The sequence below is a fragment of the Centropristis striata genome, chromosome 6, assembly GCF_030273125.1.
Source record: "Centropristis striata isolate RG_2023a ecotype Rhode Island chromosome 6, C.striata_1.0, whole genome shotgun sequence".
Classification (NCBI taxonomy): domain Eukaryota; kingdom Metazoa; phylum Chordata; class Actinopteri; order Perciformes; family Serranidae; genus Centropristis; species Centropristis striata.
The window spans coordinates 25,375,727-25,401,469 of NC_081522.1; the positions used below are offsets into that span (position 1 = coordinate 25,375,727).

A 25,743-nucleotide genomic window follows, 5' to 3' on the forward strand; every position below is an offset into this window, starting at 1 on the left:
TGTAGATGATGTGTAGGCTGTTAAATTAAGCATGTTGAAAAATATGGTCAGCACTACTTCGACACTACCAGTACTGTTAATGTGTGCATCACATCTTGCAGAACTTATCAGTAACTCCTGCTGAAGTGAACAATGTGCAGACCAGTCAAGTTTTTCCACACCAAACTGTGAGAAAAGTTTCTTTAAGCAGCTGGCTTCGTGCAGGGGAGCAGTAAGGGTGTTTCCACTACAGCCCAATACCCAGAATGAGGCGGGTCTCACTCGCCAAGACGCCCCTAATTTCAATGCGAGCCGTCCTGAGCTGTCTTTTGATGGGACTTTTTTCGTCCATGTAGAAGAGCAGGGTCTTTATTCTCCCCTGAAAACAGCCTGGCCACTGATTGGATAGAATGCTAAGCTGGATGTGACGTAGTACTTGATGCCACAACAACACGCGCCATTTGTAAAGGCCGACGTAGCAGTGTTGCCAAATAAGCCACTTTGTTGCTATATTTAGCGACTTTACAGACCCCCCTTGCGGCTATTTTTCAAAAAAGCAACTGGAGACAAATCCGGCAACTTTGTTCACTTAGTGATCTCTGTTTGTTTACAACAAGTACCTGACACTCTGTGCACAGTTAGCGATGCCGGTTAATTCACCATCACTATCTTTGTGATCAGCGGAGACGCTGTGCATAATTAACCATGCTGCTTTGTTTATGATCAGCTGCTGGTGTTGTGCACAGTTAGCGACGACAGGTTGATGGTGTCAACCCAAAAGCTGCTGCAACAACTAATGGGACATAGTTAAGCTGGAAATGGACTTCAGAAAGCCAAACACAAATGTTAATGACCTTTCTACACCTTAATAGGCTTATTTAATTGATTAATTAAGTAATTTCTATTAGATATTAATGACCATAACCAAGACAACAATCTTCAGGTTAACAACTTTCAGATAATGTACACAATGTCAATGTGTACCTGCTATCTCCCCCTAAAAGTCCACTGCCCACAACCCTCCAAAATGCTCAACAAAAGGGGACAGAGATAAGACCGCCAGTTCCTCCTAACCCTAACTTATTAATGGCTGTGAAATTCATCACTTTATCTCCATCAGTTAGTTTGCTTACATGGTGAAAAGAAAAGGTGATAAATCAGACATTGAATAAAACTACATTCAGCTTTTTTCCTCTTTCAATCCAAATAACCCCTTGAAAGGAATGTGGATGAAACATTACATACCCTTGTCTCTTTTTGGAGAGTCGGTCAAATGACATTCCACCTTTGGTATTTAAATTATATACATTCCTGATCCAAACACAAGCCTCCAGGCTCCACTGATACACTCTGTTTTGATTCCTTCTCATGAATAAAATAGTGTTTCTATAGTTTATTCATTCAAATGGTTTTTATGTCTTTGCAAATAAACTTTCAAGAGAAATGTAACACTGTCCAGATAACTTTTTTATCAACACACTGAGGAAACTTTCTTTAACATTTATATGCAGCACATTGATTGACAATATAAAGATTTTTCTCCAGTGTCCACTCACTGCAGGTAAAGCATTTTAAACTTTAGACACTTAAGAATGAATCATCATTCCGTTAATCTTCATATGTCATACTGTCCGTCTGCATCTAAAACAATTCAAGCCTTTTCAGCATATACTGCTCTTAATTTTTCATGGAAATGAACATCATGAACTTGTGACTTTACTTGAAGTATGAATTGAATCTTCAAACAAAGTCCTGTTTTATCATATTTTTAATTTGTTTCATTTAGTTTCAGTCATGTCAGTGAGGAGGAACAAACATCTGCCTGTAGGTTTTTGTCCAATAAATGGCTGACCTGCGTGACCGCATGCCTTTTGTTTATCTAGCTCTGTTCACTTGTCAATTAGCAACGCGAAACCTCCGTGAACTGTCTCGTCTGCACTCAGACGGAGCTGGAGGTGAGAAAAGCTTTCTTCATCAGTGTAATTAGATAAAAGCAGGCAGCCATCTGTTGATGCTTACTGATGTCTTGCTGCTGCTGTTTCCATCTCCCTATTCTTCTGATTTTCATGATGTCTTTCCACACGCACAGTTGTCCTTGAGATTGTTTCTTAATGTGATAGCTGCCCACTTTTCACATCTGCAGGTACTGCTTTCCCTTCGGACGACCAGATGGGGCCCTGAAGGCAACGCTCTCCCTGCAGGAACGGGTACAGGGACATATTTAAATACTCCTGCATTCAAATATGCTTGTGCAACCTTCCCATACGGGGAACAGACAAAGCAGAAAAGTTCTAGATCCATAATTATCAAGCATCCTAGGAACCGTGCCAAGGACTAAAAACCCTGCAGACAATCACCTGAGAGTTAAATATAAAGGTTCCTACATGAGTTCTGCACGGGGAAGGATTGATCTTAAAACAACGTGTGGTGTCGCCGTTCAATGACACTTAAAATAAGAATTATGAAGACATGTCTTTATGTAAACAACAGAAAACTGCCATATTTACCTTATGTATGCAGCAAAATGATGGAAACATATTTTAATAGCTGAAATCTCACGATGATATGGATCAAAAATCAATTTGCCTGCAGCACTGGCATTATCTCAGCAGCACCTGCATGGATTAAATCAAAATTATGTCCACAGAAAATGAGATTCAGCTCTGTTCAGCCCTCTCCGACCAAATCATTGTACTGTACTTAAATTGGCACCACATCTTGCATTCAATGTGAAAACATGGAATTTGTCTTCTATTTTGCTGCCAATTCTACTTTTGGTAAGCTATCCTTAAAGCCAGCCCTTCAGGTGGAGACAATATTAATTTTCTTCCTAAATGTTTTTGACACAGTCTTTGGGTAACACTAGCCAGGTCTCATGAGAGTGAGGTCTTCAACAAATATCATTTTCTCCTGATTTGTCTTTTAGAAAATGCCACTTTTATGTCAGTCTTCAGAAGACATGCACTGCAAAAAAGGTGTGTCTAAAAACAAGATAAAAACACAAAATCTGAGGGAAATGATCTTGCTGCATGGACAGATAATTTCACTTGACGAGATTTCTTAAATTAAGATTGTTAAATCTAGAAATAAGCATGTTGAACGCTTAAAATAAGAAATAACTCTTAAAGCAAGATAAATTATGCAACACTTCTAAATCAATCAAATAAAGTTCATCGCTACTTGCAGCTTTAATTTATCTTGTTTTCAGAGTTAATTTCTTATTTTAAGTGTTCAACATGCTTATTTCTAGATTTAACAATCTACATTTAAGAATTCTTGTCAAGTGAAATTATCTGTCCATGCAGCAAGACCATTTCCTTCAGATTTAGTGTTTTTATCTTGTTTTTAGACACACCTTTTTTGCAACGTGTGGCCAAAATGGGTCCTATATTTACTTCGGTGACTCTCCTGCTGGAATCATTAAACCTGCTGCTAGTCTCCTTAAGGGGCGTGCCAGGAACTAAACCCTCAAGTGAAAGTTTTTGTCAATCAGAAAACTCCTAAATCAGAGAGTAACCCTCACAGATTGCTAATTTGGAAATGTAAATAAGTACCTCATTATTGTAATTGCATAATAAACACATTATCTTACTTGTCACAACACAATCTGAGTAACTTTTCTATTATATTACCCAGCACTTTTGTTAACTACAACCAGAGAAACAGGTCTAGTTTCTGTTCTGTACCAGCAAATTTTTGTCACTTTCACTGAGACTGTGGCTGTTGTTTGTGTTGGTTAATAAGGTTTTAATGAAGGACATCACCACGCCTGTTCCTCCGGAGGAGATGAAGAAACTGGTGCAGAAGTGTTTGGAGAATGCAGCTCGAATCAACTACAGTCAGCTGATCGAGTACGCTCAGATCAAGGGTGAGAGGTTTTCTATTTAGACCTAAATTCTGTATTGTTTTTTTTTTGTTTGTTTTTTGCTTTTAATAATTTCCTATGTACATACAGAATGAAAAAAACTTTGGAAACCCCAGAAGCTGATGTGATAAATCTAGTGCATGGTCATGATGTGATACGTCTTCTACTGTAGACGTGTGGCCAGTAAAGAAAAACCAGGGATGTTCTGGGTACATACATGATGATCTCTGAACTCTTTTTCTTTAACCAAATAGTCCAGATGGAGGACTCAACCCCCCTGTTTGGAAGAAATTCATGGCAATATTATAATCTAAAAGGTTCATCCCTGAGCAGCAAGATATCAGCAGCGTTCAGCAGTTAAAAATATGTTTTTTTGGGGCAGAAAAGTCTGCTGAGATTTATGGGTATTTTTCAAGGTCAAGGTCACATTTATTTGTAGAGCACCTTATACAAAACCAAGGTTGACCAAAGTGCTTTACATAAATGATTACATCAAAAAATCCAAAAGATACATAAATTAATAACAATAAAATCAAAGATAATATTAAAAAAGACAATTACATCAAGTAATATGCGATATGAGATGTACAATACAGCACACCAAAAAAAATTCTTCATTTCTTCCTCATTTGCAGACCTCAGAGCTCTGGTCGGTCTGTGAACATGTATGAGTTCAGCTAAATATGCTGGGGCCAAACCGTTTGAAATTTTAAAAACAAACATCAGGATCTTAAAATCAATTCTGAAACAGACAGGAAGCCAGTGCAGAGAGGCCAGAACTGGGGATATGTGTTCCTGTTTCTTTGTGCCTGTTAAAAGACGCGCTGCAGCATTTTGCACAAGTTGTAGGCGTCTAGTCTTGAGGAAATGAAAGCATGAATAACCTTCTCCAGGTCACTAGGAGAGAGGTATGGTTTTACCCTGGCCAGAAGTCACACGTAGCCAATTTGCCTGTCAAATTTGAACTCGCTGTCGAAAATGACACCAAGGCTCTTAATGACTGAATGAATGAATGTGTCTTTCTTGGATGTTTCTGTGTTGGGACCTTCAGTGGACGCTCAGGCGGCTCCGGAGAAAAGACTAGAGGACATGATGCGACTGGGAGAGCTCTGCATCGAAGTCCTGCAGCAGAACGACGAGCATCACTCCGAGGTATTTGATTTATTTTTATGTTGGCAGTTTGTTTGAGGACAGATGGGCCTGGAGCTCAGCTCTCATTCAGCTGAAGGAAAGAATGATCTTTATCGTTCTTATATTCAGTAGTGCAAAAAGTATTCAGATCTCTTACTTCAGTAAAAGTTAAATTACTCCACTACAAGTACAAATCCTGCATTCAAAACTTACTGAAGTAAAAGTACAAGTATCAGCATCAAAATGTACTTAAAGAGAGTAAAAGTACTCGTTATGCAGAATGAACCGACTGAGTTTGTTTTATATTTTCTGAATATATTATTGGATTGTTATTGTTAATGTATTTATGTAAGCAGTGTTTTAATTTTGAAAAGATATGGTTCATTTTAACTACCTAATATACTGTTATAAATAATATTTAACATTGTTATACATTATTATACAATGCCAATTCTATAAATGATAAAAGAGAAAATAAAGAATAAATAGGTATAAAAATAAATAGCTAAATAAACGTCATTACCGTTCAGTTTCCTTCCTTACCCTTTCTTTATTTATTTCTCTCTCTCTCTCTCTTTCTCTCTTTCTTTCTCTCTTTCTTTTTTCTTTCTTTTTCCCTCTCCTTCTTTCCTTCCTTCCTTCCTTCCTAACAATATATTACATTCTCAGCAAAGTCTGTAACTGATAACAGAGAAAATAAAGAATAAATAGGAATAAAAAACAAAACAAACATAAAATAAAAAAAATGAATAGCTCTATCTATCTATCTATCTATCTATCTATCTATCTATCTATCTATCTATCTATCTCTCTCTCTCTCTCTCTCTCTCTCTCTCTCTCTCTCTCTCTCTCTCTCTCTCTCTCTCTCTCTCTCTCTCTCTCTCTCTCTCTCTCTCTCTCTCTCTCTCTCTCTCTCTCTCTCTCTCTCTATATATATATATATAATATATATATATATATATATATATATATATATATATATATATATATATATATATATGCATATATATATATATATATATATATATATATATATGCATATATATATATGCATATATATATATATATATATGCATATATATATATATATATGCATATATATGCATATATATATATATATATATGCATATATATATATGCATATATATATATATATATATGCATATATATATATGCATATATATATATGCATATATATATGCATATATATATATGCATATATATTGTGTAATAACAGCGGATATCTGACAGCATATACACAATACTAATAACACTACTCTATTGTTCAGAGTAGAATAACGTTGATATGAGTATATGAGTTGCTGACTTGCTAAAGAAAACAAGTCTGTGTCTGATTTATTAGTTTATCTCTGAAACTCTTTAATTTTATCTTCAGCAGAACCTGTTTGTCTTTTTCTTCCTGTGGGTGACAGCAGCAAAGAGTCACTTGATCATTTCATTAATGTTTTTGATCACTTTTCACAGCACTGTCCATTTTCTTTCTCTGCCTCTGCTGGCAGCGCTCGCGCTAAAGTGGCAGATGACACGACAAGTGGCGTCGCTGCATTAGAATCAGCGGCGGAGACACGATGAAAACAACGCCCACGGCCCATATGCAGGCAGCGTTTACACGCCACGGTGTAAAACTGATCAATCATAGGTGTTGAGACGTGGCGGTTTGATCGGCCTTAAGTGGCAGCGTGGCGCTCAGGCATCTGTTTCTCCGCTATTAATAACACGCCACGCTCTGCCGCTGCCATGGTGACTGGTGGCTCCCTGCTCCGAGCTTCAGATGTGATGTTAACTACTTGCCACAAGCTGTCACGGCTTAAATTTAGAGATGAAACATAATTGTTTACTTGGCTACTGTCAGCGTCAACAGCATTCCTTCTCTCTGTCTGGGTTTTTGTTGTTGTTTACTATTTCTCAGTGATTAATTGTGATGTTGTCAAGGTGAAGATGGACGCTGCATTCCTGTCTTTACAGATCCTCTTCCAGACACCAAGTCCTTGTTCAGTGTTCACTGAGCGCTGGAGGTTTCTAGTTTACACATCACATGTGTTTAACCCATAAGAACCCATGGTGACACCCATGTAACAAACACTTTAGATCTTCTAAAATCTCCCATATTCAGCTTTATGCTTCACCTTAACTCATTAAATCTCTTAGCGACACATACTCAACACCCTGGTGTGGTGGTCATGTGACTGTGACAAGAAGTGACTTCTCCACAAGGTGGCTGTGACTGGAAACAGAAATGTGAAAAAGTAGCTAACTTCATAAAGCTTATTTTTTGTAACTAGGCTAAGTTCAAACCCATTTAACAATTCTAATCCGTTAATAGGGTGTCCTGTATTGCATTTAACTTGTTCTGACCAGATTTCCTGAACAAATTAAAGTCACAATTTTGATATACATTATGGAGATGCAAACAAAAAGGCAAATGGTTATTTGTTTTTATTTATTATTAATGTATTATTATTTTGTTTCTTAAAAACAAATCAGAAAAACTATTTGTTGTTAAACAACACTAATAATGTCACAATTTTGATAAATATTGCGGAGATGCAAAGAAAAAGGCAAATTTGTGTTTCTGTAAGCAGAAAATGTGCCCAAGATCACAGATCTTTGACATTTAGGGGTAGTATTTTTTTTAAAATAATTTAAATGTGATTTATGTGGTCCACTTGGTCTGTGTTATATACCACATGTTGGTCCCTGATTGACTCTAAACGAGGTTAACCGACATGTTATAGTCAGATTTCATCTCTTCCACTGGCCCTTCCTTCTACAGACACAGTGTGGTCTTGGTTAGAAGTAGAGAGGGTTTTTCAGGGAGAGATAGCAGGTGAGTAGTAGAATTGAAGTGGTGTACATAATCTGAAAGCTGGAACCTGAAGATTAATTTGATGTTGAATGTCATAAATCCCTTAAAATAGCATAAAAATACAACATGAAGACACCAACACTTTGAGCAACACTGTAGAAAAATCCAGGCTGTGATTTGGTATCAAGAACCTTTTTCAGATATTTGCAGGAATTGCATGTCTCTTTGATTGGATTGCGAGCATGTCGGTTCTTTAAACTGCTGAGAAAGCTGCTTATTGTCAATATTCTATAGACATCACATCCTCTGAATGTTCCAGGTCTCTAGTTTATGGCTGTAAAGTTTCATGAGGCTGTGATTATCCTAGAGGTCACAGCAGCTCATTTTATACACTGAGATCAAGTTTCATAAAGTGCTCTCACTGCAATAAAATGGCTACTATTAGTCTCATTGAGCCAGTGATACCTAATTTATCAAATTCACAGGCTGTTTAGTGATCCAAGTATGCAGAGCTATTGAAATAAATTACTTTTAGAGTAGAAAAATATCGCATTTTTACTTCAAAAACTGTGTCCCAAACTGCATAGAATTAGCATGTCTGTGAAGAGGAGACTCGTTGGTACCAGTAGAACCAGTTTTCATTCAGATATCTTGAGGTCAGAGGTTGACCGATCCCTTTGGCCATCTCAGTTCTTCCGTCGCCAAAATGTAGTTCAACTTTGGACTATTATTTAGCTTTGCTGCAGCCTCTTAACCTTTTGGAGTCTGGGGCTATTCTGTTGGTTTTGGACTCCTTTTCATTCTGCCTGTATAAACCACTTAAAAAGTGTTCACCCTGCCATGTTGGTATAATTGTTTTCAGTACAATTCAGTACAGTTCATTTTGACTTACTGAATCAACATTTTGAACACAGAAACACACAAAAAAATACAAAAAAACCCAGATAAAAACCACAATAAAATTTAAAAAAAAATACACACAGAAAACACACAAAAATTACAAAAAACACATAAAAACACAAAAACGCACAAAAAATTGCAAAAACGCACAAAAAAACACAAGAACAACTAGGACTGCGCGCAGTACTGAACGGGCCCTCGCAGTACACGCGTGTCGGGGCATGCTGCCGTCAGGGTTTGTGCATTACAGGGGCCAGTCTACACCACCCCTATGAATTTCATTGCCTTAAGTGTTATGGTCTGGGCACAGTGGCATTTTTTAAATTAAACTGCCGCCAGAGCGCCACCTAGGGGCCGATCAATAAAACCTTCAAGAGTTATCCTCAAGAGGGCATTGACAATAAGTATACCAAGTTTGGTGTTAATCCGACTGACCGATTTGGAGATATAAATTACTTCAATTTAAAGAGCGCCACCTAGGGGTAATCGGCCAAAATTTTGCAGAGAGCCTCAGGGGCTCATGGGGAAGTAGTAACCTGAGTTTCATGTCATTCAGACACACCAATGTGGAGATATGCAACACTTTGTGTTTTGTGTTGAAAATAGCGCCACCTGCAGGAAGTTGTTATTTAATAACTTGAGTATTCTTTGGGTAATCAAAATTCTTTTAATAACTTTTTGTCATGAGGGTCCATAGATGCTGTGTGCAAAGTTTGGTGCAAAATGATGAAATTGCCTAGGAGGAGTTCGAAAAAGTAGGTTTACGACATTTCGCGAATTTGCGGAAAAAAACTCTAGGCGAAAATTGGAGTGGCTTATATCGCGAGATTCAGCACAACTCAGTGAACGCGTGGATATAAGTTTTTTGAATGTGCGATAAAGTATGTGGAAGTTATTAGCCAAAACGCACTTTCCTTTATTATAGCGCCACCTAGTGGTGGAAATTCAGGATGACAATAGATTATAAAATTTTTCACCATGTGTGACTTATATTTAAAGTTTCATGAGTTTTGGGGTATGTTCAGGCAGTGAAATATGCGATCATTTAGGGAGAAGAAAAATAAAAAGAATAATAATAAAAAACTAGGACTGCGCGCAGTACTGAACGGGCCCTCGCAGTACACGCGTGTCGGGGCATGCTGCCGTCGGGGTGTGTGCGTTACAGGGGCCAGTCTATACCACCTCTATGAATTTCATTGCCTTAAGTCTTATGGTCTGGGCACAGTGGCATTTATTAAATTAAACTGCCGCCAGAGCGCCACCTAGGGGCCGATCAATAAAACCTTCAAGGGTTATCCTCAGGAGGGCATTGACAATAAGTATACCAAGTTTGGTGTTAATCCGACCAACCGATTTGGAGATATGAAACACTTCAATTTAAAGAGCGCCACCTAGTGGTCATCGGCCAAAATTTTGCAGCGAGCCTAAGGGGCTCATGGGGAAGTAGGAACCTGAGTTTCATGTCATTCAGTCTCACCAATGTGGAGATTTGCAACACTTTGTGTTTTGTGTTGATAATAGCGCCACCTGCAGGAAGTTGTTATTTAATAACTTGAGTATTCTTTGGGTAATCAAAATTCTTTTAATAACTTTTTGTCATGAGGGTCCATAGATGCTGTGTGCAAAGTTTGGTGCAGAACGATGAAATTGCCTAGGAGGAGTTCGAAAAAGTAGGTTTGCGACATTTCGCGAATTTGCGGAAAAAAACGGTAGGCGAAAATGGGAGTGGCCTATATCACGAGATTCAGCACAACTCAGTGAACGCGTGGATATACGTTTTTTGAATGTGTGATAAAGTATGTGGGAGTTATTAGCCAAAACGCACTTTCCTTTATTGTAGCGCCACCTAGTGGTTAAAATTCAGGATGACAATAGATTATAAAATTTTTCGCCAGGTATGACTTATATTTAAAGTTTCGTGAGTTTTGGGGTATGTTCAGGCATTGAAAAATGCGATCATTTGGGGGGAAGAAAAATAAAAATAACTAGGACTGCGCGCAGTACTGAACGGGCCCTCGCAGAGTGGAGCCGTCGGGGGAGGCGCCGTCAGGGGAGGGCACATCGGACGCGGCGCTGTTGGCTCAGTCCCTATGCGTCCCAAATTGCGTGTCTCCTACCACTGTGCTTGTGGTTGGTGTAAAACATGTGACTTCCTGTAGCCAGCAGGGGGCGCTATGACTGTGTGTCACTATTGACCCGTGGGTGTGTCCCGGGGTGGACCCTAATCACGTATGTGAAATTTGGGACAGATTGGACAATGTATGGTGAAGTTATACAGTCTGGTGTTAGATGGCAAGACGTCATAATTTGCCGCCATGCCACGCCCACATAGTGTGACCGTCGGGTAAGATTTATACAACTTTTGATCCCAAAGGCCTTATGATGGTACTGACCAAGTTTGAAGTCAATTGGATAAAATCTGTAGGAGGAGTTCGTTAAAGTATGCGACCTGGAAATGGCCAAAAATGATGACAACTGCGATAGGCAATCCAAGATGGCGGACTTCCTGTTGGGTTTGAGGTATGTGTCCAAGAGGCTTTTTGGTGCGGATCCACATGAAGCACGTGTGTACCAAATTTTGTGTCTCTACGTGAAACCTACTGCTGTGGCTAGGTGTTAAAGTTGTTACTTCCTGTTGCCATCGGGGGGCGCTATGACTGTGTGTCAATATTGACATGTGGGTGTGTTCAGAGGTGGACCCTCAGCACGTGTAAGAATTTTGGGCCAGATGAGACAATGTATTGTGAAGTTATACAGTCCCGTGTTTTATGGCGAGACGCCATATTTTGCCGCCAAGCCACGCCCACATAGTGTGACCGTCGGTAAAGCTTTCAATAACTTTTGATCCCAAAGGCCTTGTGATGGTACTGACCAAGTTTGGAGTAAATCGGATGAAATCTGTCGGAGGAGTTCGTTAAAGTATGCAACGTGGTCATTTTATGAAAGGGGGCGTGGATTAAACATAAGGGGCGGGGCTTTATGAAATATTGTTATGTAGAAGTGTTAAGGGCTGGACTCTGATGAAGCATGAGAAGTTTGGACCAGATGGGACAAAGAATGGAGAAGTTATAACAATCTCGTGTTTTATGGCGAGACGCCATATTTTGCCGCCATGCCACGCCCACATAGTGTGACCGTCGGTAAAGCTTTATACAACTTTTGATCCCAAAGTCGTTGTGATGGTACTGACCAAGTTTGAAGTCAATTGGATAAAATCTGTAGGAGGAGTTCGTTAAAGTATGCGACCTGGAAATGGCCAAAAACGATGACAAGTGCAATATTCAATCCAAGATGGCCGACTTCCTGTACGTTTTCGGGTATGGGTTCTTGAGGCTTTTTGGTGCGTCTTCCCATGATACACATATGTCCCAACTTTCATGTGTCTACATGAAAAAAACCTATATTGTGAGGATGTTTTGAAAATTTTGAGGGGGCGCTAGTGAGTCATTTTGCAAGGTCCATTCCCGCGAATACCAGAATACGTACATTTCAAATCTGATTTATGTATATTCCAAATATGGTGAGTTTTTGAATATGATAAAGGCCTCAAATAAGCGATTTACTTTCCCTAAAAATAATAATAACTAGGACTGCGCGCAGTACTAAACGGGCCCTCGCAGTACATGCGTGTCGGGGCATGCAGCCGTCGGGGTTTGTGCGTTACAGGGGCCAGTCTACACCACCCCTATGAATTTCATTGCCTTAAGTCTTATGGTCTGGGCACAGTGGCATTTATTAAATTAAACTGCCGCCAGAGCGCCACCTAGGGGCCGATCAATAAAACCTTCAAGGGTTGTCCTCAAGAGGGCATTGACAATAAGTACACCAAATTTGGTGTTAATCCAACCAACCGATTTGGAGATATAAAATACTTCAATTTAAAGAGCGCCACCTAGTGGTAATCGTCCAAAATTTTGCAGCAAGCCTCAGGGCCTCATGGGGAAGTAGTAACCTGAGTTTCATGTCATTCAGACACACCAATGAGGAGATATGCAACATTTCGTGTTGTGTGTTGAAAATAGCGCCACCTGCAGGAAGTTGTTATTTAATAACTTGAGTATTATTTGGGTAATCAAAATTCTTTTAATAACTTTTTGTCATGAGGGTCCATAGATGCTCTGTGCAAAGTTTGGTGCAAAACGATGAAATTGCCTAGGAGGAGTTCGAAAAAGTAGGTTTGCGACATTTCGCGAATTTGCGAAAAAAAACTCCAGGCGAAAATGGGCGTGGCTTATATCACGAGATTCAGCACAACTCAGTGAACGCGTGGATATAAGTTTTTTGAATGTGCGATGAAGTATGTGGGAGTTATTAGCCAAAACGCACTTTCCATTATTATAGCGCCACCTAGGGGTGAAAATTCAAGATGACAATAGATTATAAAATTTTTCGCCAGGTGTGACTTATATTTAAAGTTTCATGAGTTTTGGGGAATGTTCAGGCAGTGAAATATGCGATCATTTTGGACAAAGAATAAAAATAACTAGGACTGCGCGCAGTACTGAACGGGCCCTCGCAGTACACGCGTGTCGGAGCATGCTGCCGTCGGGGTTTGTGCGTTACAGGGACCAGTCTATACCACCCCTATGAATTTCATTGCCTTAAGTCTTATGGTCTGGGCACAGTGGCACTTATTAAAATAAACTGCAGCCAGAGCGCCACCTAGGGGCCGATCAATAACACCTTGAATGGTTATCCTCAGGAGGGCATTGACAATACGTATACCAAGTTTGGTGTTAATCTGACCAACCGATGTAGAGATATAAAATACTTCAATTTAAAGAGAGCCACCTAGTGGTCATCGGCCAAAATTTTGCAGAGAGCCTCAGGGTCTCACGGGGAAGTAGTAACCTGAGTTTCATGTCATTCAGACACACCAATGTGGAGATATGCAACACTTTGTGTTTTGTGTTGATAATAGCGCCACCTGCAGGAAGTTGTTATTTAATAACTTGAGTATTCTTTGGGTAATCAAAATTCTTTTAATAACTTTTTGTCATGAGGGTCCATAGATGCTGTGTGCAAAGTTTGGTGCAAAACGATGAAATTGCCTAGGAGGAGTTCGAAAAAGTAGGTTTGCGATATTTCGCGAATTTGCGAAAAAAAACGGTAGGCGAAAATGGGAGTGGCCTATATCACGAGATTCAGCACGACTCAGTGAACGCGTGGATATAAGTTTTTTGAATGTGCGATAAAGTATGTGGGAGTTATTAGCCAAAACGCACTTTCCTTTATTGTAGCGCCACCTAGTGGTGAAAATTCAGGATGACAATAGATTATAAAATTTTTCGCCAGGTATGACTTATATTTAAAGTTTCGTGAGTTTTGGGGTATGTTCAGGCATTGAAAAATGCGATCATTTGGGGGGAAGAAAAATAAAAATAATTAAATTAAACCTTTGCCAGAGCGCCACCTAGGGGCCGATCAATAAAATCTTCAAGGGTTATCCTCAGGAGGGCAATGACGATAAGTATACCAAGTTTTGTGTTAATCGGACCAACCGATTTGGAGATATAAAATACTTCAATTTAAAGAGCGCCACCTAGTGGTCGTCGGCCAAAATTTTGCAGCGAGCCTCAGGGGCTCATGGGGAAGTAGTAACCTGAGTTTCATGTCATTCAGACACACCAATGTGGAGAGCTGCAACACTTTGTGTTTTGTGTTGAAAATAGCGCCACCTGCAGGAAGTTGTTATTTAATAACTTGAACATTCTTTGGGTAATCAAAATTCTTTTAATAACTTTTTGTCATGAGGGTCCATAGATGCTGTGTGCAAAGTTTGGTGCAAAACGATGAAATTGCCTAGGAGGAGTTCGAAAAAGTAGGTTTGCGACATTTCGCGAATTTGCGAAAAAAAACGGTAGGCGAAAATGGGAGTGGCCTATATCACGAGATTCAGCACGACTCAGTGAACGCGTGGATATAAGTTTTTTTAATGTGCAATAAAGTATGTGGGAGTTATTAGCCAAAACGCACTTTCCTTTATTGTAGCGCCACCTAGTGGTGAAAATTCAGGATGACAATAGATTATAAAATTTTTCGCCAGGTATGACTTATATTTAAAGTTTCGTGAGTTTTGGGGTATGTTCAGGCATTGAAAAATGCGATCATTTGGGGGGAAGAAAAATAAAAATAAAAATAAAAAGAATAATCATTCGAAATACAATAGGGACCTCGCAGGTCGTTGCCTGCTCGGGCCCTAATAATAACTAGGACTGCGCGCAGTACTGAACGGGCCCTCGCAAAGTGGAGCCGTCGGGGGAGGCGCCGTCAGGGGAGGGCACGTCGGACACGGCGCTGTTGGCTCAGTCCCTATGCGTACCAAATTGCGTGTCTCCTACCACTGTGCTTGTGGTAGGTGTAAAACAAGTTACTTCCTGTAGCCAGCAGGGGGCGCTATGACTGTGTGTCAATAATGACATGTGGGTGTGTTCTGGGCTGGACCCTAGTCATGTGTGTGAAATTTGGGACAGATTGGACAATGTATGGTCAAGTTATACAGTCTCGTCTGTTATGGCGAAACGCCATATTTTGCCGATATGCCACGCCCACATAGTGTGACAGGCGGTGAAGATTTATACAACTTTTGATCCCAAAGGCCTTGTAATGGTACTGACCAAGTTTGAAGTCAATGGTACGAAATCTGTTGGAGGAGTTATGTAAAATACGCAACGTGGTCATTTTGTAAAAGGGGGCGTGGATAAAGCATAAGGGGCGGGGCTTTATGAAATATTGTTATGTAGAAGTGTTAAGGGCTGGACTCTGATGAAGCATGACAAGTTTGGACAAGATCGGACAAAGAATGGAAAAGTTATAACAATCTCGTGTTTTATGGCGAGACGCCATATTTTGGCGCCATGCCACGCCCACATAGTGTGACTGTCGGTAAAGATTTATACAACTTTTGATCCCAAAGGCCTTGTGATGGTACTGACCAAGTTTGAAGTCAATCGGGTAAAATCTGTAGGAGGAGTTAGTTAAAGTATGCAACCTGGAAATGGCCAAAAACGATGAAAAGTGCGATATTCAATCCAAGATGGCCGACTTCCTGTTCGTTTTCTGGTATGGGTTCTTGAGACTTTTTTGTGCGTCTGCCCATGATACATGTACGTGGAAAATTTCGTGTCTGTACGACATTCCTGTGCGAGGGGCTGAATTTTCTTGACTTTCAAGGGGGCGCTGTTGAGTCATTGTGCCACGCCCATTCCCGTGACCACAAGAATACGTAAATTTCACCAGAGATTTATGTATATTCCAAATATGGTGAGTTTTTGAATATGATAAAGGCCCCAAAAATGCGATTTATTTTCCGGAATAATAATAATAATAATAATTCCTTCAATTTCAATAGGGTCCTCGCACCGTTAGTGCTCGGTCCCTAATAAACGGACCAATTTCAATAGGGTCCTCGCACCGTTAGTGCTCGGTCCCTAAAAAGAAGTACACTCGTGTCGGGGCATGCTGCCGTCGGGGTTTGTGCGTTACAGGGACCAGTCTATACCACCCCTATGAATTTTATTGCCTTAAGTCTTATGGTCTGGGCACACTGGCACTTATTAAATTAAACTGCCGTTATAGCGCCACCTAGGGGCCGATCAATAAAACCTTCAAGGGTTATCCTCAGGAGGGCATTGACAATAAGTATACCAAGTTTGGTGTTAATCCGACCAACCGATTTGGAGATATAAAATACTTCAATTTAAAGAGCGCCACCTAGTGGTCATCGCCCAAAATTTTGCAGCGAGCCTCAGGGGCTCATGGGGAAGTAGTAACCTGAGTTTCATGTCATTCAGACACACCAATGAGGAGATATGCAACATTTCGTGTTTTATGTTGAAAATAGCGCCACCTGCAGGAAGTTGTTATTTAATAATTTGAGTATTCTTTGGGTAATCAAAATTCTTTTAATAACTTTTTGTCATGAGGGTCCATAGATGCTGTGTGCAAAGTTTGGTGCAAAACGATGAAATTGCCTAGGAGGAGTTCGAAAAAGTAGGTGTGCGACATTTGGCGAATTTGCGAAAAAAAACGGTAGGCGAAAATGGGAGTGGCCTATATCACGAGATTCAGCACAACTCAGTGAACGCGTGGATATAAGTTTTTTGAATGTGTGATAAAGTATGTGGAAGTTATTAGCCTAAACGCACTTTCCTTTATTATAGCGCCACCTAGTGGTGGAAATTCAGGATGACAATAGATTATAAAATTTTTCACCATGTGTGACTTATATTTAAAGTTTCATGAGTTTTGGGGTATGTTCAGGCAGTGAAATATGCGATCATTTGGGACCAAGAAAAATAATAAAAACTAGGACTGCGCGCAGTACTGAACGGGCCCTCGCAGAGTGGAGCCGTCGGGGGAGGCGCCGTCAGGGGAGGGCACATCAGACGCGGTGCTGTTGGCTCAGTCCCTATGTGTACCAAATTGTATGTCTCCTACCACTGTGCTTGTGGTAGGTGTAAAACATGTTACTTCCTGTAGCCAGCAGGGGGCGCTATGACTGTGTGTCACTATTGACCCGTGGGTGTGTCCCGGGCTGGACCCTAATCACGTATGTGAAATTTGGGACAGATTGGACAATGTATGGTCAAGTTATCCAGTCTGGTGTTAGATGGCGAGACGCCATATTTTGCCGCCATGCCACGCCCACATAGTGTGACCGTCGGTAAAGCTTTCAATAACTTTTGATCCCAAACGTCTTGTGATGCTACTGACCAAGTTTGAAGGCAATAAGGTGAAATTTGTAGGAGGAGTTTGTTAAAGGATGCAACATGGTCCTGTGATGAAAGGGGGCGTGGATATAGCATAAGGGGTGGGGCTTTATGAAATATTGTTATGTAGAAGTGTTAAGGGCTGGACTCTGATGAAGCATGAGACATTTGGAGGAGATGGGACAAAGAATGGGAAAGTTATAACAATCTCGTGTTTTATGGCGAGACGCCATATTTTGCCACCATGCCACGCCCACATAGTGTGACCGTCGGTGAAGCTTTCAATAACTTTTGATCCCAAAGGCCTTGTGATGGTACTGACCAAGTTTGAAGTCGATCGGGTAAAATCTGTAGGAGGAGTTCGTTAAAGTATGCGAGGTGGAAATGGGAAAAAAAGATGACATGTGCAATATTCAAACCAAGATGGCGGACTTCCTGTTGGGTTTGAGGTATGGGTCCAAGAGGCTTTTTGGTGCGTCTCCACATGATTAATGTGTGTACCAAATTTCGTGTCTCTACGTGAAACCTACTGCTGGGGCTCGGCGTTAAAGTTGTTACTTCCTGTTGCCAGCTGGGGGCGCTTTGACTGTGTGTCAATATTGACATGTTGGTGTGTTCAGAGGTGGACCCTTATCACGTGTAAGAATTTTGGGCCAGATGAGACAATGTATGGTGAAGTTATACAGTCTCGTGTTTCATGGCGAGACGCCACATTTTGCCGCCATGCCACGCCCACATAGTGTGACTGTCTGTAAAGCTTTCAATAACTTTTGATCCCAAAGGCCTTGTAATGGTACTGACCAAGTTTGAAGTCAATGGTACGAAATCTGTTGGAGGAGTTATGTAAAATACGCAACGTGGTCATTTTGTAAAAGGGGGCGTGGATAAAGCATAAGGGGCGGGGCTTTATGAAATATTGTTATGTAGAAGTGTTAAGGGCTGGACTGTGATGAAGCATGAGAAATTTGTAGCACATAGGACAAAGAATGGGAAAGTTATAACGATCTCGTGTTTTATGGCGAGACGCCATATTTTGCCGCCATGCCACGCCCACATAGTGTGACCGTCCGTAAAGCTTTCAATAACTTTTGATCCCAAAGGCTTTGTGAGGCTACTGTCCAAGTTTGAAGTTGATCGGGTAAAATATGTAGGAGGAGTTCGTTAAAGTATGCGACGTGGAAATGGCCAAAAACAGCAGGAAATGCCATTTTCGATCCAAGATGGCCGACTTCCTGTACATTTTAGGGTATGGGTTCTTGAGACTTTTTGGTGCGTCTTCCCATGATATATGTATGTACCAAATTTCGTGTCTCTACAACATTCCTGTGCGAGGGGCTGAATTTTCTTGACTTTCAAGGGGGCGCTGTTGAGTCATTTTGCCACGCCCATTCCTGGGACCACTAGAATACGTAAATTTCAGCGGAGATTTATGTATATTCCAAAAATGGTGAGTTTTTGAATATGATAAAGCCCCCAAAAAGGCAATTTATTTTTGGGAAAAAAAAAAAAAATAAACAGACCAATTTCAATAGGGTCCTCGCACCGTTAGTGCTCGGTCCCTAAAAAGAATAATCATTCGAAATACAATAGGGACCTCACAGGTCGTTGCCTGCTCGGGCCCTAAAAAAAGAATAATCATTCGAAATACAATAGGGACCTCGCAGGTCGTTGCCTGCTCGGGCCCTAAAAAACATTAACCACAAAAGAATGCATTAAAATGCATTGAAATACTGAATGCACACTGCAGAATTCAAAAAAATATCTTCAAAACCAGTAAAATCATGTTAGACTTGGTCGAAGTGGTTTTAACCTTTGCTGAAAAAGAGTTGCAATAATTGGACATGGAAACTTCTAGAAAAGCCAGAACTTTAGAGGGAAGCTGACAGCACTGCACTGTAACAAAATCCTATGTATTTACGGTGAATTTACAACAGTATACTACTGTATTTTATAATAATTGTAAAAATACTGTTTAATATTCATCCCTCACATGCATATTAACAGTTAAATCGGTCAATTAACAATAAAAGTAGATAAATAAATTAAAAGCATTTAACACTATTTGTAATTAATTGCTGTAAAATAACACACACCATTATCCTACGATCATATGCTGTAAGCCAAAATACGGTAATATAATGTTAAATAAATTACAGTATGTGGACTGTAAAATAACAGTAAAATACAGGCGTCCCTGCTGCCAGTATTTTACTGTTATTTTACAGTGAAATTCATTACAGTGTGCTGTGTTTCTGATAAGACAGAAAGTCGGCCCTGCATCTGTGTGGAGCTGAAGTGAAAAGTAAAGTGAGCTCAGAGAAACTTTCCTCCTTTAGCTGATGGATGTCAAAACAAATCTGCAAAAACATATATCTGCCACAACTGAAGGGCTCATAAACACTAAATGTAATGTACAACCTGGTCTCACAGGATTTCGCTACAATGCAAGTTAATGACTGATGAGTTAATGAGTCATATCCCGTGGCTATTCCAACATACAAAGTGATTATGTACATTCACTGAGTGAATATTTAGAAAATAAAACATATATTTCTCGCTAGAAATGTGATCAAAATCCATTTTTATGCAGAAACTAAGTCAAAATATTGATTTTTTTCACTAAAAATGAGAGAACTCCACCATGTTTTTTGTTCTGACCGCCGGGACCTTGAAAGTCACGTGACTTGGAACACGAATAGCCACGGGATATGACTGTCATTAACTTGCATTGTAGCGAAATCCTTGTCAGTTTCACGGAAATTTGAGCGATTCCGTGGCTATTTCACGGATTCCTGAGACCAGGTTCGTAATGTAGCTCAGCTGCAGACAGTCTGAAAATCACATTTGACATGTTTTCATTTGTCTGACTGTACTTTCTGTTTCTCTTTCTCTACTCCACCGTGGGAAGGGAAGAGAGGTAAGTTTGCTGTGTGAGTGTTTCAGTCATCTGTCGATCGTGTGTGTTTTTGTTGTTTGGCTGCTGGTTTATCTGACCCCAGGTCTCAGCAGACCTCATTCTCCACGCGTCGCTGCCAGCTGTCTTTTTAATACTTTTGTTGCATCTAAATTAACGTGTTTCATGGCCAGTACATTGTTCAGAATTTTCTCCCTTATGCTGAAAAATAAATAAATGCACAAGGTTGTTTGATGTGCATAGGGTTGAAGGATTTCCTGTGGTTTTTTAAACGTGTCAGAATATCAGCTTTTCTTGGGGGATAAAATGAGCTGCATCACATTTGGAGCACTTGTTTGCATTTGTTAGTTTATGTATATCTCCTGTCCTCTCCTCTCTGTTCTGTGTAAACACATTTTCATTGAATATTTGTCACATAACCGTTCGTCTCAGCAGAATCAATCATGGCTTCACAGTGTCGCTGAGGAGCAGAATTTCATGTTTTTAACAGGATCTGGTTATTCTGAACAGTTTATTTTTGGCACCGTTTTAATGAGACATGTAGAATTAAGTCATTTTGACAGAAATGTCACAATTTTACGTATCTTAATTTCCCTCTTTGCCCAACTTTTTTCCTTAGTTTCTTTTCTTTCTTCTTTTTCCTTCTTCCTCTTATTTTCCTTTTCTATTTTCTTGTCGTCTTGTTATTTATCACTTCTCCACTTCCTTTATCTCTTCTACCCTCTTATTCTACCTTTCATTCTTCATCCTTCCTGTTTTAGGGTTAGGGTTCTTTGTATCCTTCTTTATTTGCTTCTTCTCTTCCTCTTTAACTCTGACACTTTTTTATACTTTTCTTCTAGTTAACTCTTTCTCCTCTTCTTTTTGTTTCTTACTTTCCAGTTTCCCTTATTTTCTCTTTTTCTTAATTTTCCGTCTTTGCATCCTTTCTTGTAGTTTTTTTTGTTCCTTTTCTTTTTTCCAGAAATGTTCCAGTTCTCCATTTTTCCTTTCCTTCTTTGAATCCTCTCATTTTACATTACTATCTTCCTTTTCTCTTCTTTTGTCCTTTTTTCTGGTCAACCTTTTATTTTCTATTTCTCCCTTAATTCTTTCTTAACTTCTTTCCACATATCTCCATTTCCTTCATTTTCCTTCTAATTTTCCCCTTATATTCTCTTTGTTTCTTTTCTTCATTATTTATCTTGTCTTTGATTCGTCCTATCATTTTCCTCTTTATCCCTTCTCCACTTCCTTTATCTCTTCTTTTCATCTTGTTCTGCCAGTCTTTCTACTTTTTCGCTGTTTTAAATGAGACATGTAGAATTAAGTGATTTTGACAGAAATATCACAATTTTAAGCAACTTTTTGGAAAAGAAAACATTCTTAACCTATGATCCGTTCAGTGACTGTAGGAAAGTTCAAATTTTGACAATAATGCCTGTTTTTACAGTTTATTCCTACAATAAACGGTGTATTCTTGGTGATCTCTTAAAGAAAACATATGTTTCAGAGAGCTAAACACAGCCTGGCTGCAGAAGATTAAATAACAATAGACTATAACCCGTTTATTATGAACAAGTTAGATGTATTCACTGCTTGCCGGCTTGTTGACATGATATTAGGCTGAAAAATGTGTGAAGACAGAAGATTGGAACTTGTAATAAAAGAGGTGCTCTGCATTAAGACCTGCACACATGAGAACAAAGACGACTTTCTGCTATTATAAAGTGCTATCATCATTTCTTTACCTGGATGTGTGAGCAGAAGGTCGCTGCAGCTGTAATAAGAAACTGGATGTACAATTCACATAAGGTAAAACGTGTGCAGGTCCTCTTTTCATGAGTCTGATGCAGCTCAGCTGGCAGTTTGAAAGATTTTGTCACTAAATGTCTAAATGCTTTTGGAAGTTTCATGCTTAGGTTTTAAGTTTCAAGTTAAGGGAATTTATGGGGATTAACTGGAAATTGGGGGTCATTTAAATTAACTGATGTTATCATAAGCAAATATAAACATGTTGTTTTGGCATAAGCAGACATCCATGCAAAATAATACAATTAAAAAACACGACATTTCAACAAATGTATTTGTTAGTAGAAATTCATCAAGTTTTAATTCTTTCATTCTTTCATTGAACAACAAAACATAAATCTTGAGTTAAATATAACTCGTCCCCCTGACACCACCCATTGAAAAACTAACCCTAACCCTTCAAAAGTCCCATTCAACCAGGCGGCAGCCTCCAGGTCTGAACCAGGAATTGACTTAAGCTGCATTCTACCGAAAATTCCAGCAGGGGGCGCTAAGTCTGGCTGCAAAAAAAATCTGTCCATTCATTTCAATGCAAAATGAGAAAACTTCTCACTTGATTTATTACCTCAGAAACTTTTTTTAGGACAACACTATGGTCTCAATCGCTAGTAAAAAATCTTCAAGACAATCTCATGTTAATAGTTCTAATAATGGCCCCATTTAGAAGAAAACAGAAGATAAAGATTCGCATGATTTGGGGCGTGGCTACCTTTGATTGACAGGTCACTAACAAGGCGAGCTGTCATCAAGAGAACAAATTCGATCCACGGCAACGTGTCAATAAAGTTATATATAACGTTATATAGATATAAAAAAGGACATTTACCAATTTGGTCTCATAACTTTGACCCTTTCACTGTATTTTCACTTAATAACAGTTTATTTGAACGTTTTGTTCAGTAAAAATGTCTTGTTCAGTGTTTGGTTGGACTAACAGACACTCCAAGGAGTCGCTGTTCAGTTTTTTTTTTTTACAGTAAGTACCGTACATTTTGTTTTTGTTTCTTGCTAGCCAAAACTAACATCCCAGTTAATGCTCCAGTTAATGCTAACATGAATTAGCCGCAGCTTCTCTCAGTCAGATTGAGGTGTAGAGAGGCTGTAGTGGGCTGTCAGTGATCAGATCCCTCGCCTCCTCCACAGTCCAGATATGGTCTGCTCCCCGTATCGGAAACAAGATGGCGACGAGTGTAACGATGAACTCGATGCTTCCAGCGGGCCACAAACCAACGTCCATTATTTATACAGTCTATGCATTTAAAATGTAATTGTAGAGGGCGTGGCCTCCATAGAGGGCGTGGTCTCTGTAGGGGGCGTGGTCTCTGTAGAGGGCGTGGTCTCTGTAGGGGGCGTGGTCTCTGTAGAGGGCGTGGCCCCTTAGCCCAGCAGTAAGCAGTGTGCTTTGTGCATGTGACTGAAGAATGATATATTCAAGCAACTTGAATGAAATCTGGTTGTTTTAGACAAGATAATGCCCATCAGTTCTTGTTAATTCCCATTCATTCTCGTGGATTCCCATACATTCCTGTTTATTCCAATGTTAAGTTTCCAACTTTGAAAATTCCTGGAATTTTGCAACCCTAATGAGAAGTGAGAACAAGGGAGGAACAAAACGCTTCCATCACACGTTCATTGTAGTGAAACTTAAACAGCAGACAAAGAATTTTTTTCTACTTCTTGCTCATGTTGCTGTCTTTTCTACGCACTCACTTCACTTCTTCTTCTTCTTCCACAACTCACCCTCCACATTCCAGAAATCCCTTAATTACGTCAAAGTTATGTCATCTTCTCGTGAGCAGGAACTATTTTTCAAGTCGTCTGTAACATTTTGACAGCTGGCCTTCAGTCTGCTTCAACAACAAGCAACAGCCTTCACCTCCTCAACAAGATGGAAAATCTTCCGTAACGATTCCTTCTCACATTCTGTCACGTGTTAAACGGAGGATCCTGACAAACTGATTTTCTTGGTGGAACAACACGTTTATTAGCCCTTTGCACAGCTGACGCTCTTCTCCTCTAAAATAAAGGAATAACTTGGCTGGAGCTTCACTTTCTCTTCTTCTCCACCTTTGCTTCCTTTTCCTCTTCTTCACTGATTTCCCATTAGCTTATTTCTTGTCCTTTTTTCCATGTTTTTTGCTCTCCAACACTGTTTCTTCTTGTTCTTCATCACTTCCTCACTTCCTGACTGTTTATTTTTTTCCTCAATTCATTATCTTCTTTGTAATCTTCTTTATTTGCTTCTTCCATTCTTTTCTCCCCTTCCTCTCCACCTCTGACCCCTTCTAATCATTTTACCTTTTCCCTTCTCCTTTTTTGTTCCTTTCTTTCTTTATCAGAAATGTTCAAGTTTTCCTTTCCTACTTTGCATCTTCTCATCTTTACTATATTCCTTTTCTCTCGTCTATTCTGCAATCTTTCTTCTATTTTTCTCCCTTTATTTTCCCTCTATACTCCCTGTTTTCCCTTGCTTCACCCCGTTCTTTCTACGTATCTTAATTTCCCCTGTCGCCCAACTTCTTTTTCCTAAGTTTCTTTTCTTTCTTCTTTTTCCTTCTTCCTCTTATTTTCCTTTTCTATTTTCTTGTCGTCTTGTTATTTATCACTTCTCCACTTCCTTTATCTCTTCTACCTTCCAATTCTACCTTTCACTCTTCATCCTTCCTATTTTAGGGTTAGGGTTCTTTGCATCCTTCTTTATTTGCTTCTTCTCTTCCTCTTGAACTCTGACACTTTTTAAAATAATTTTCTTCTAGTTAACCTTTTCTCTTCTTCTTTTTGTTCCTAACTTTCTTTTTTCCAGAAGTTTTCCAGTTTCCCTTATTTTCTTTCTTTTTCTTAATTTTCCTTCTTTGCATCCTTTCTTGTAGTTAGGGCCTCGGGGCAAAGCCCCGAGCACTACTGTTATACTGTGGATTTCTTCTTATTCCTCTTCCGGACACAATTTCGTCCCGCTACTAGTCAAATTAAATACAATACAAATTATATATCAAAACGTGCGGTTTGATCGGGATCGGTGTGCTATTACTTTTCTCTACGGAATATGAATTTTTCGCGACGTAAGTGCCCAAGTGGGAGTAAACTGCCCAAAATTTTGCATTGAAATGAATGGGACGGCCGAAAGAAAATGAGCAAAAAAGAACATTAATTGAAGATTTTCAGACGTCTACTTCTCCAGCATAATTTCACCTAGAGACTCCATTTAAACTTTAAACAGTAGACACAAGTCTTGTGTATTGGTGTATTACTTTGCGTTTCGATAGGTCATATAGTTTTTTATCAATCCCTGTTCAATGACCATGATCATTTTTGGAGAAATTCTGAGATTAAAATGGGTGTGTATTGCACGGAATGTTCGTGTCAGAGTGTGTGATGTCATCGCTCAGAGTGTAGAGGGAGAGGTAAAACTGTCAAAAAATAAATTTGAAAACTGCACTCCAGGCCGCAAATTCCACTCTACAGAAATAATTTATACATAGAAATGTAGGAAAATTTGTCTTCTCACTCACAATCCTCTGGTAAAGCTGTCAGAGTTATAATTTAGGCGTACGACGCAAAGATGCGCCACCAAAACCACCAACAGCCTCATTGGGTCCCATATTAAAAACGCAGGAAGATTTCGGAA

The 25,743-nt window shown here is 39.5% G+C and overlaps 1 protein-coding gene across 2 annotated transcripts in view; it reads left to right on the forward strand.

The window, feature by feature from the left end:
* The window catches only part of cadps2 (Ca++-dependent secretion activator 2), a 293,417-nt gene that overhangs the window by 207,951 nt on the left and 59,723 nt on the right, over window positions 1-25,743 (forward strand). For both annotated transcript variants that reach the window (XM_059336134.1, XM_059336135.1), the window contains exons 15-17: window positions 2,123-2,186; window positions 3,724-3,847; window positions 4,896-4,996. In XM_059336134.1, the coding sequence (XP_059192117.1) occupies window positions 2,123-2,186; window positions 3,724-3,847; window positions 4,896-4,996 (289 nt within the window). The remainder of the gene's footprint in view (window positions 1-2,122; window positions 2,187-3,723; window positions 3,848-4,895; window positions 4,997-25,743) is intronic.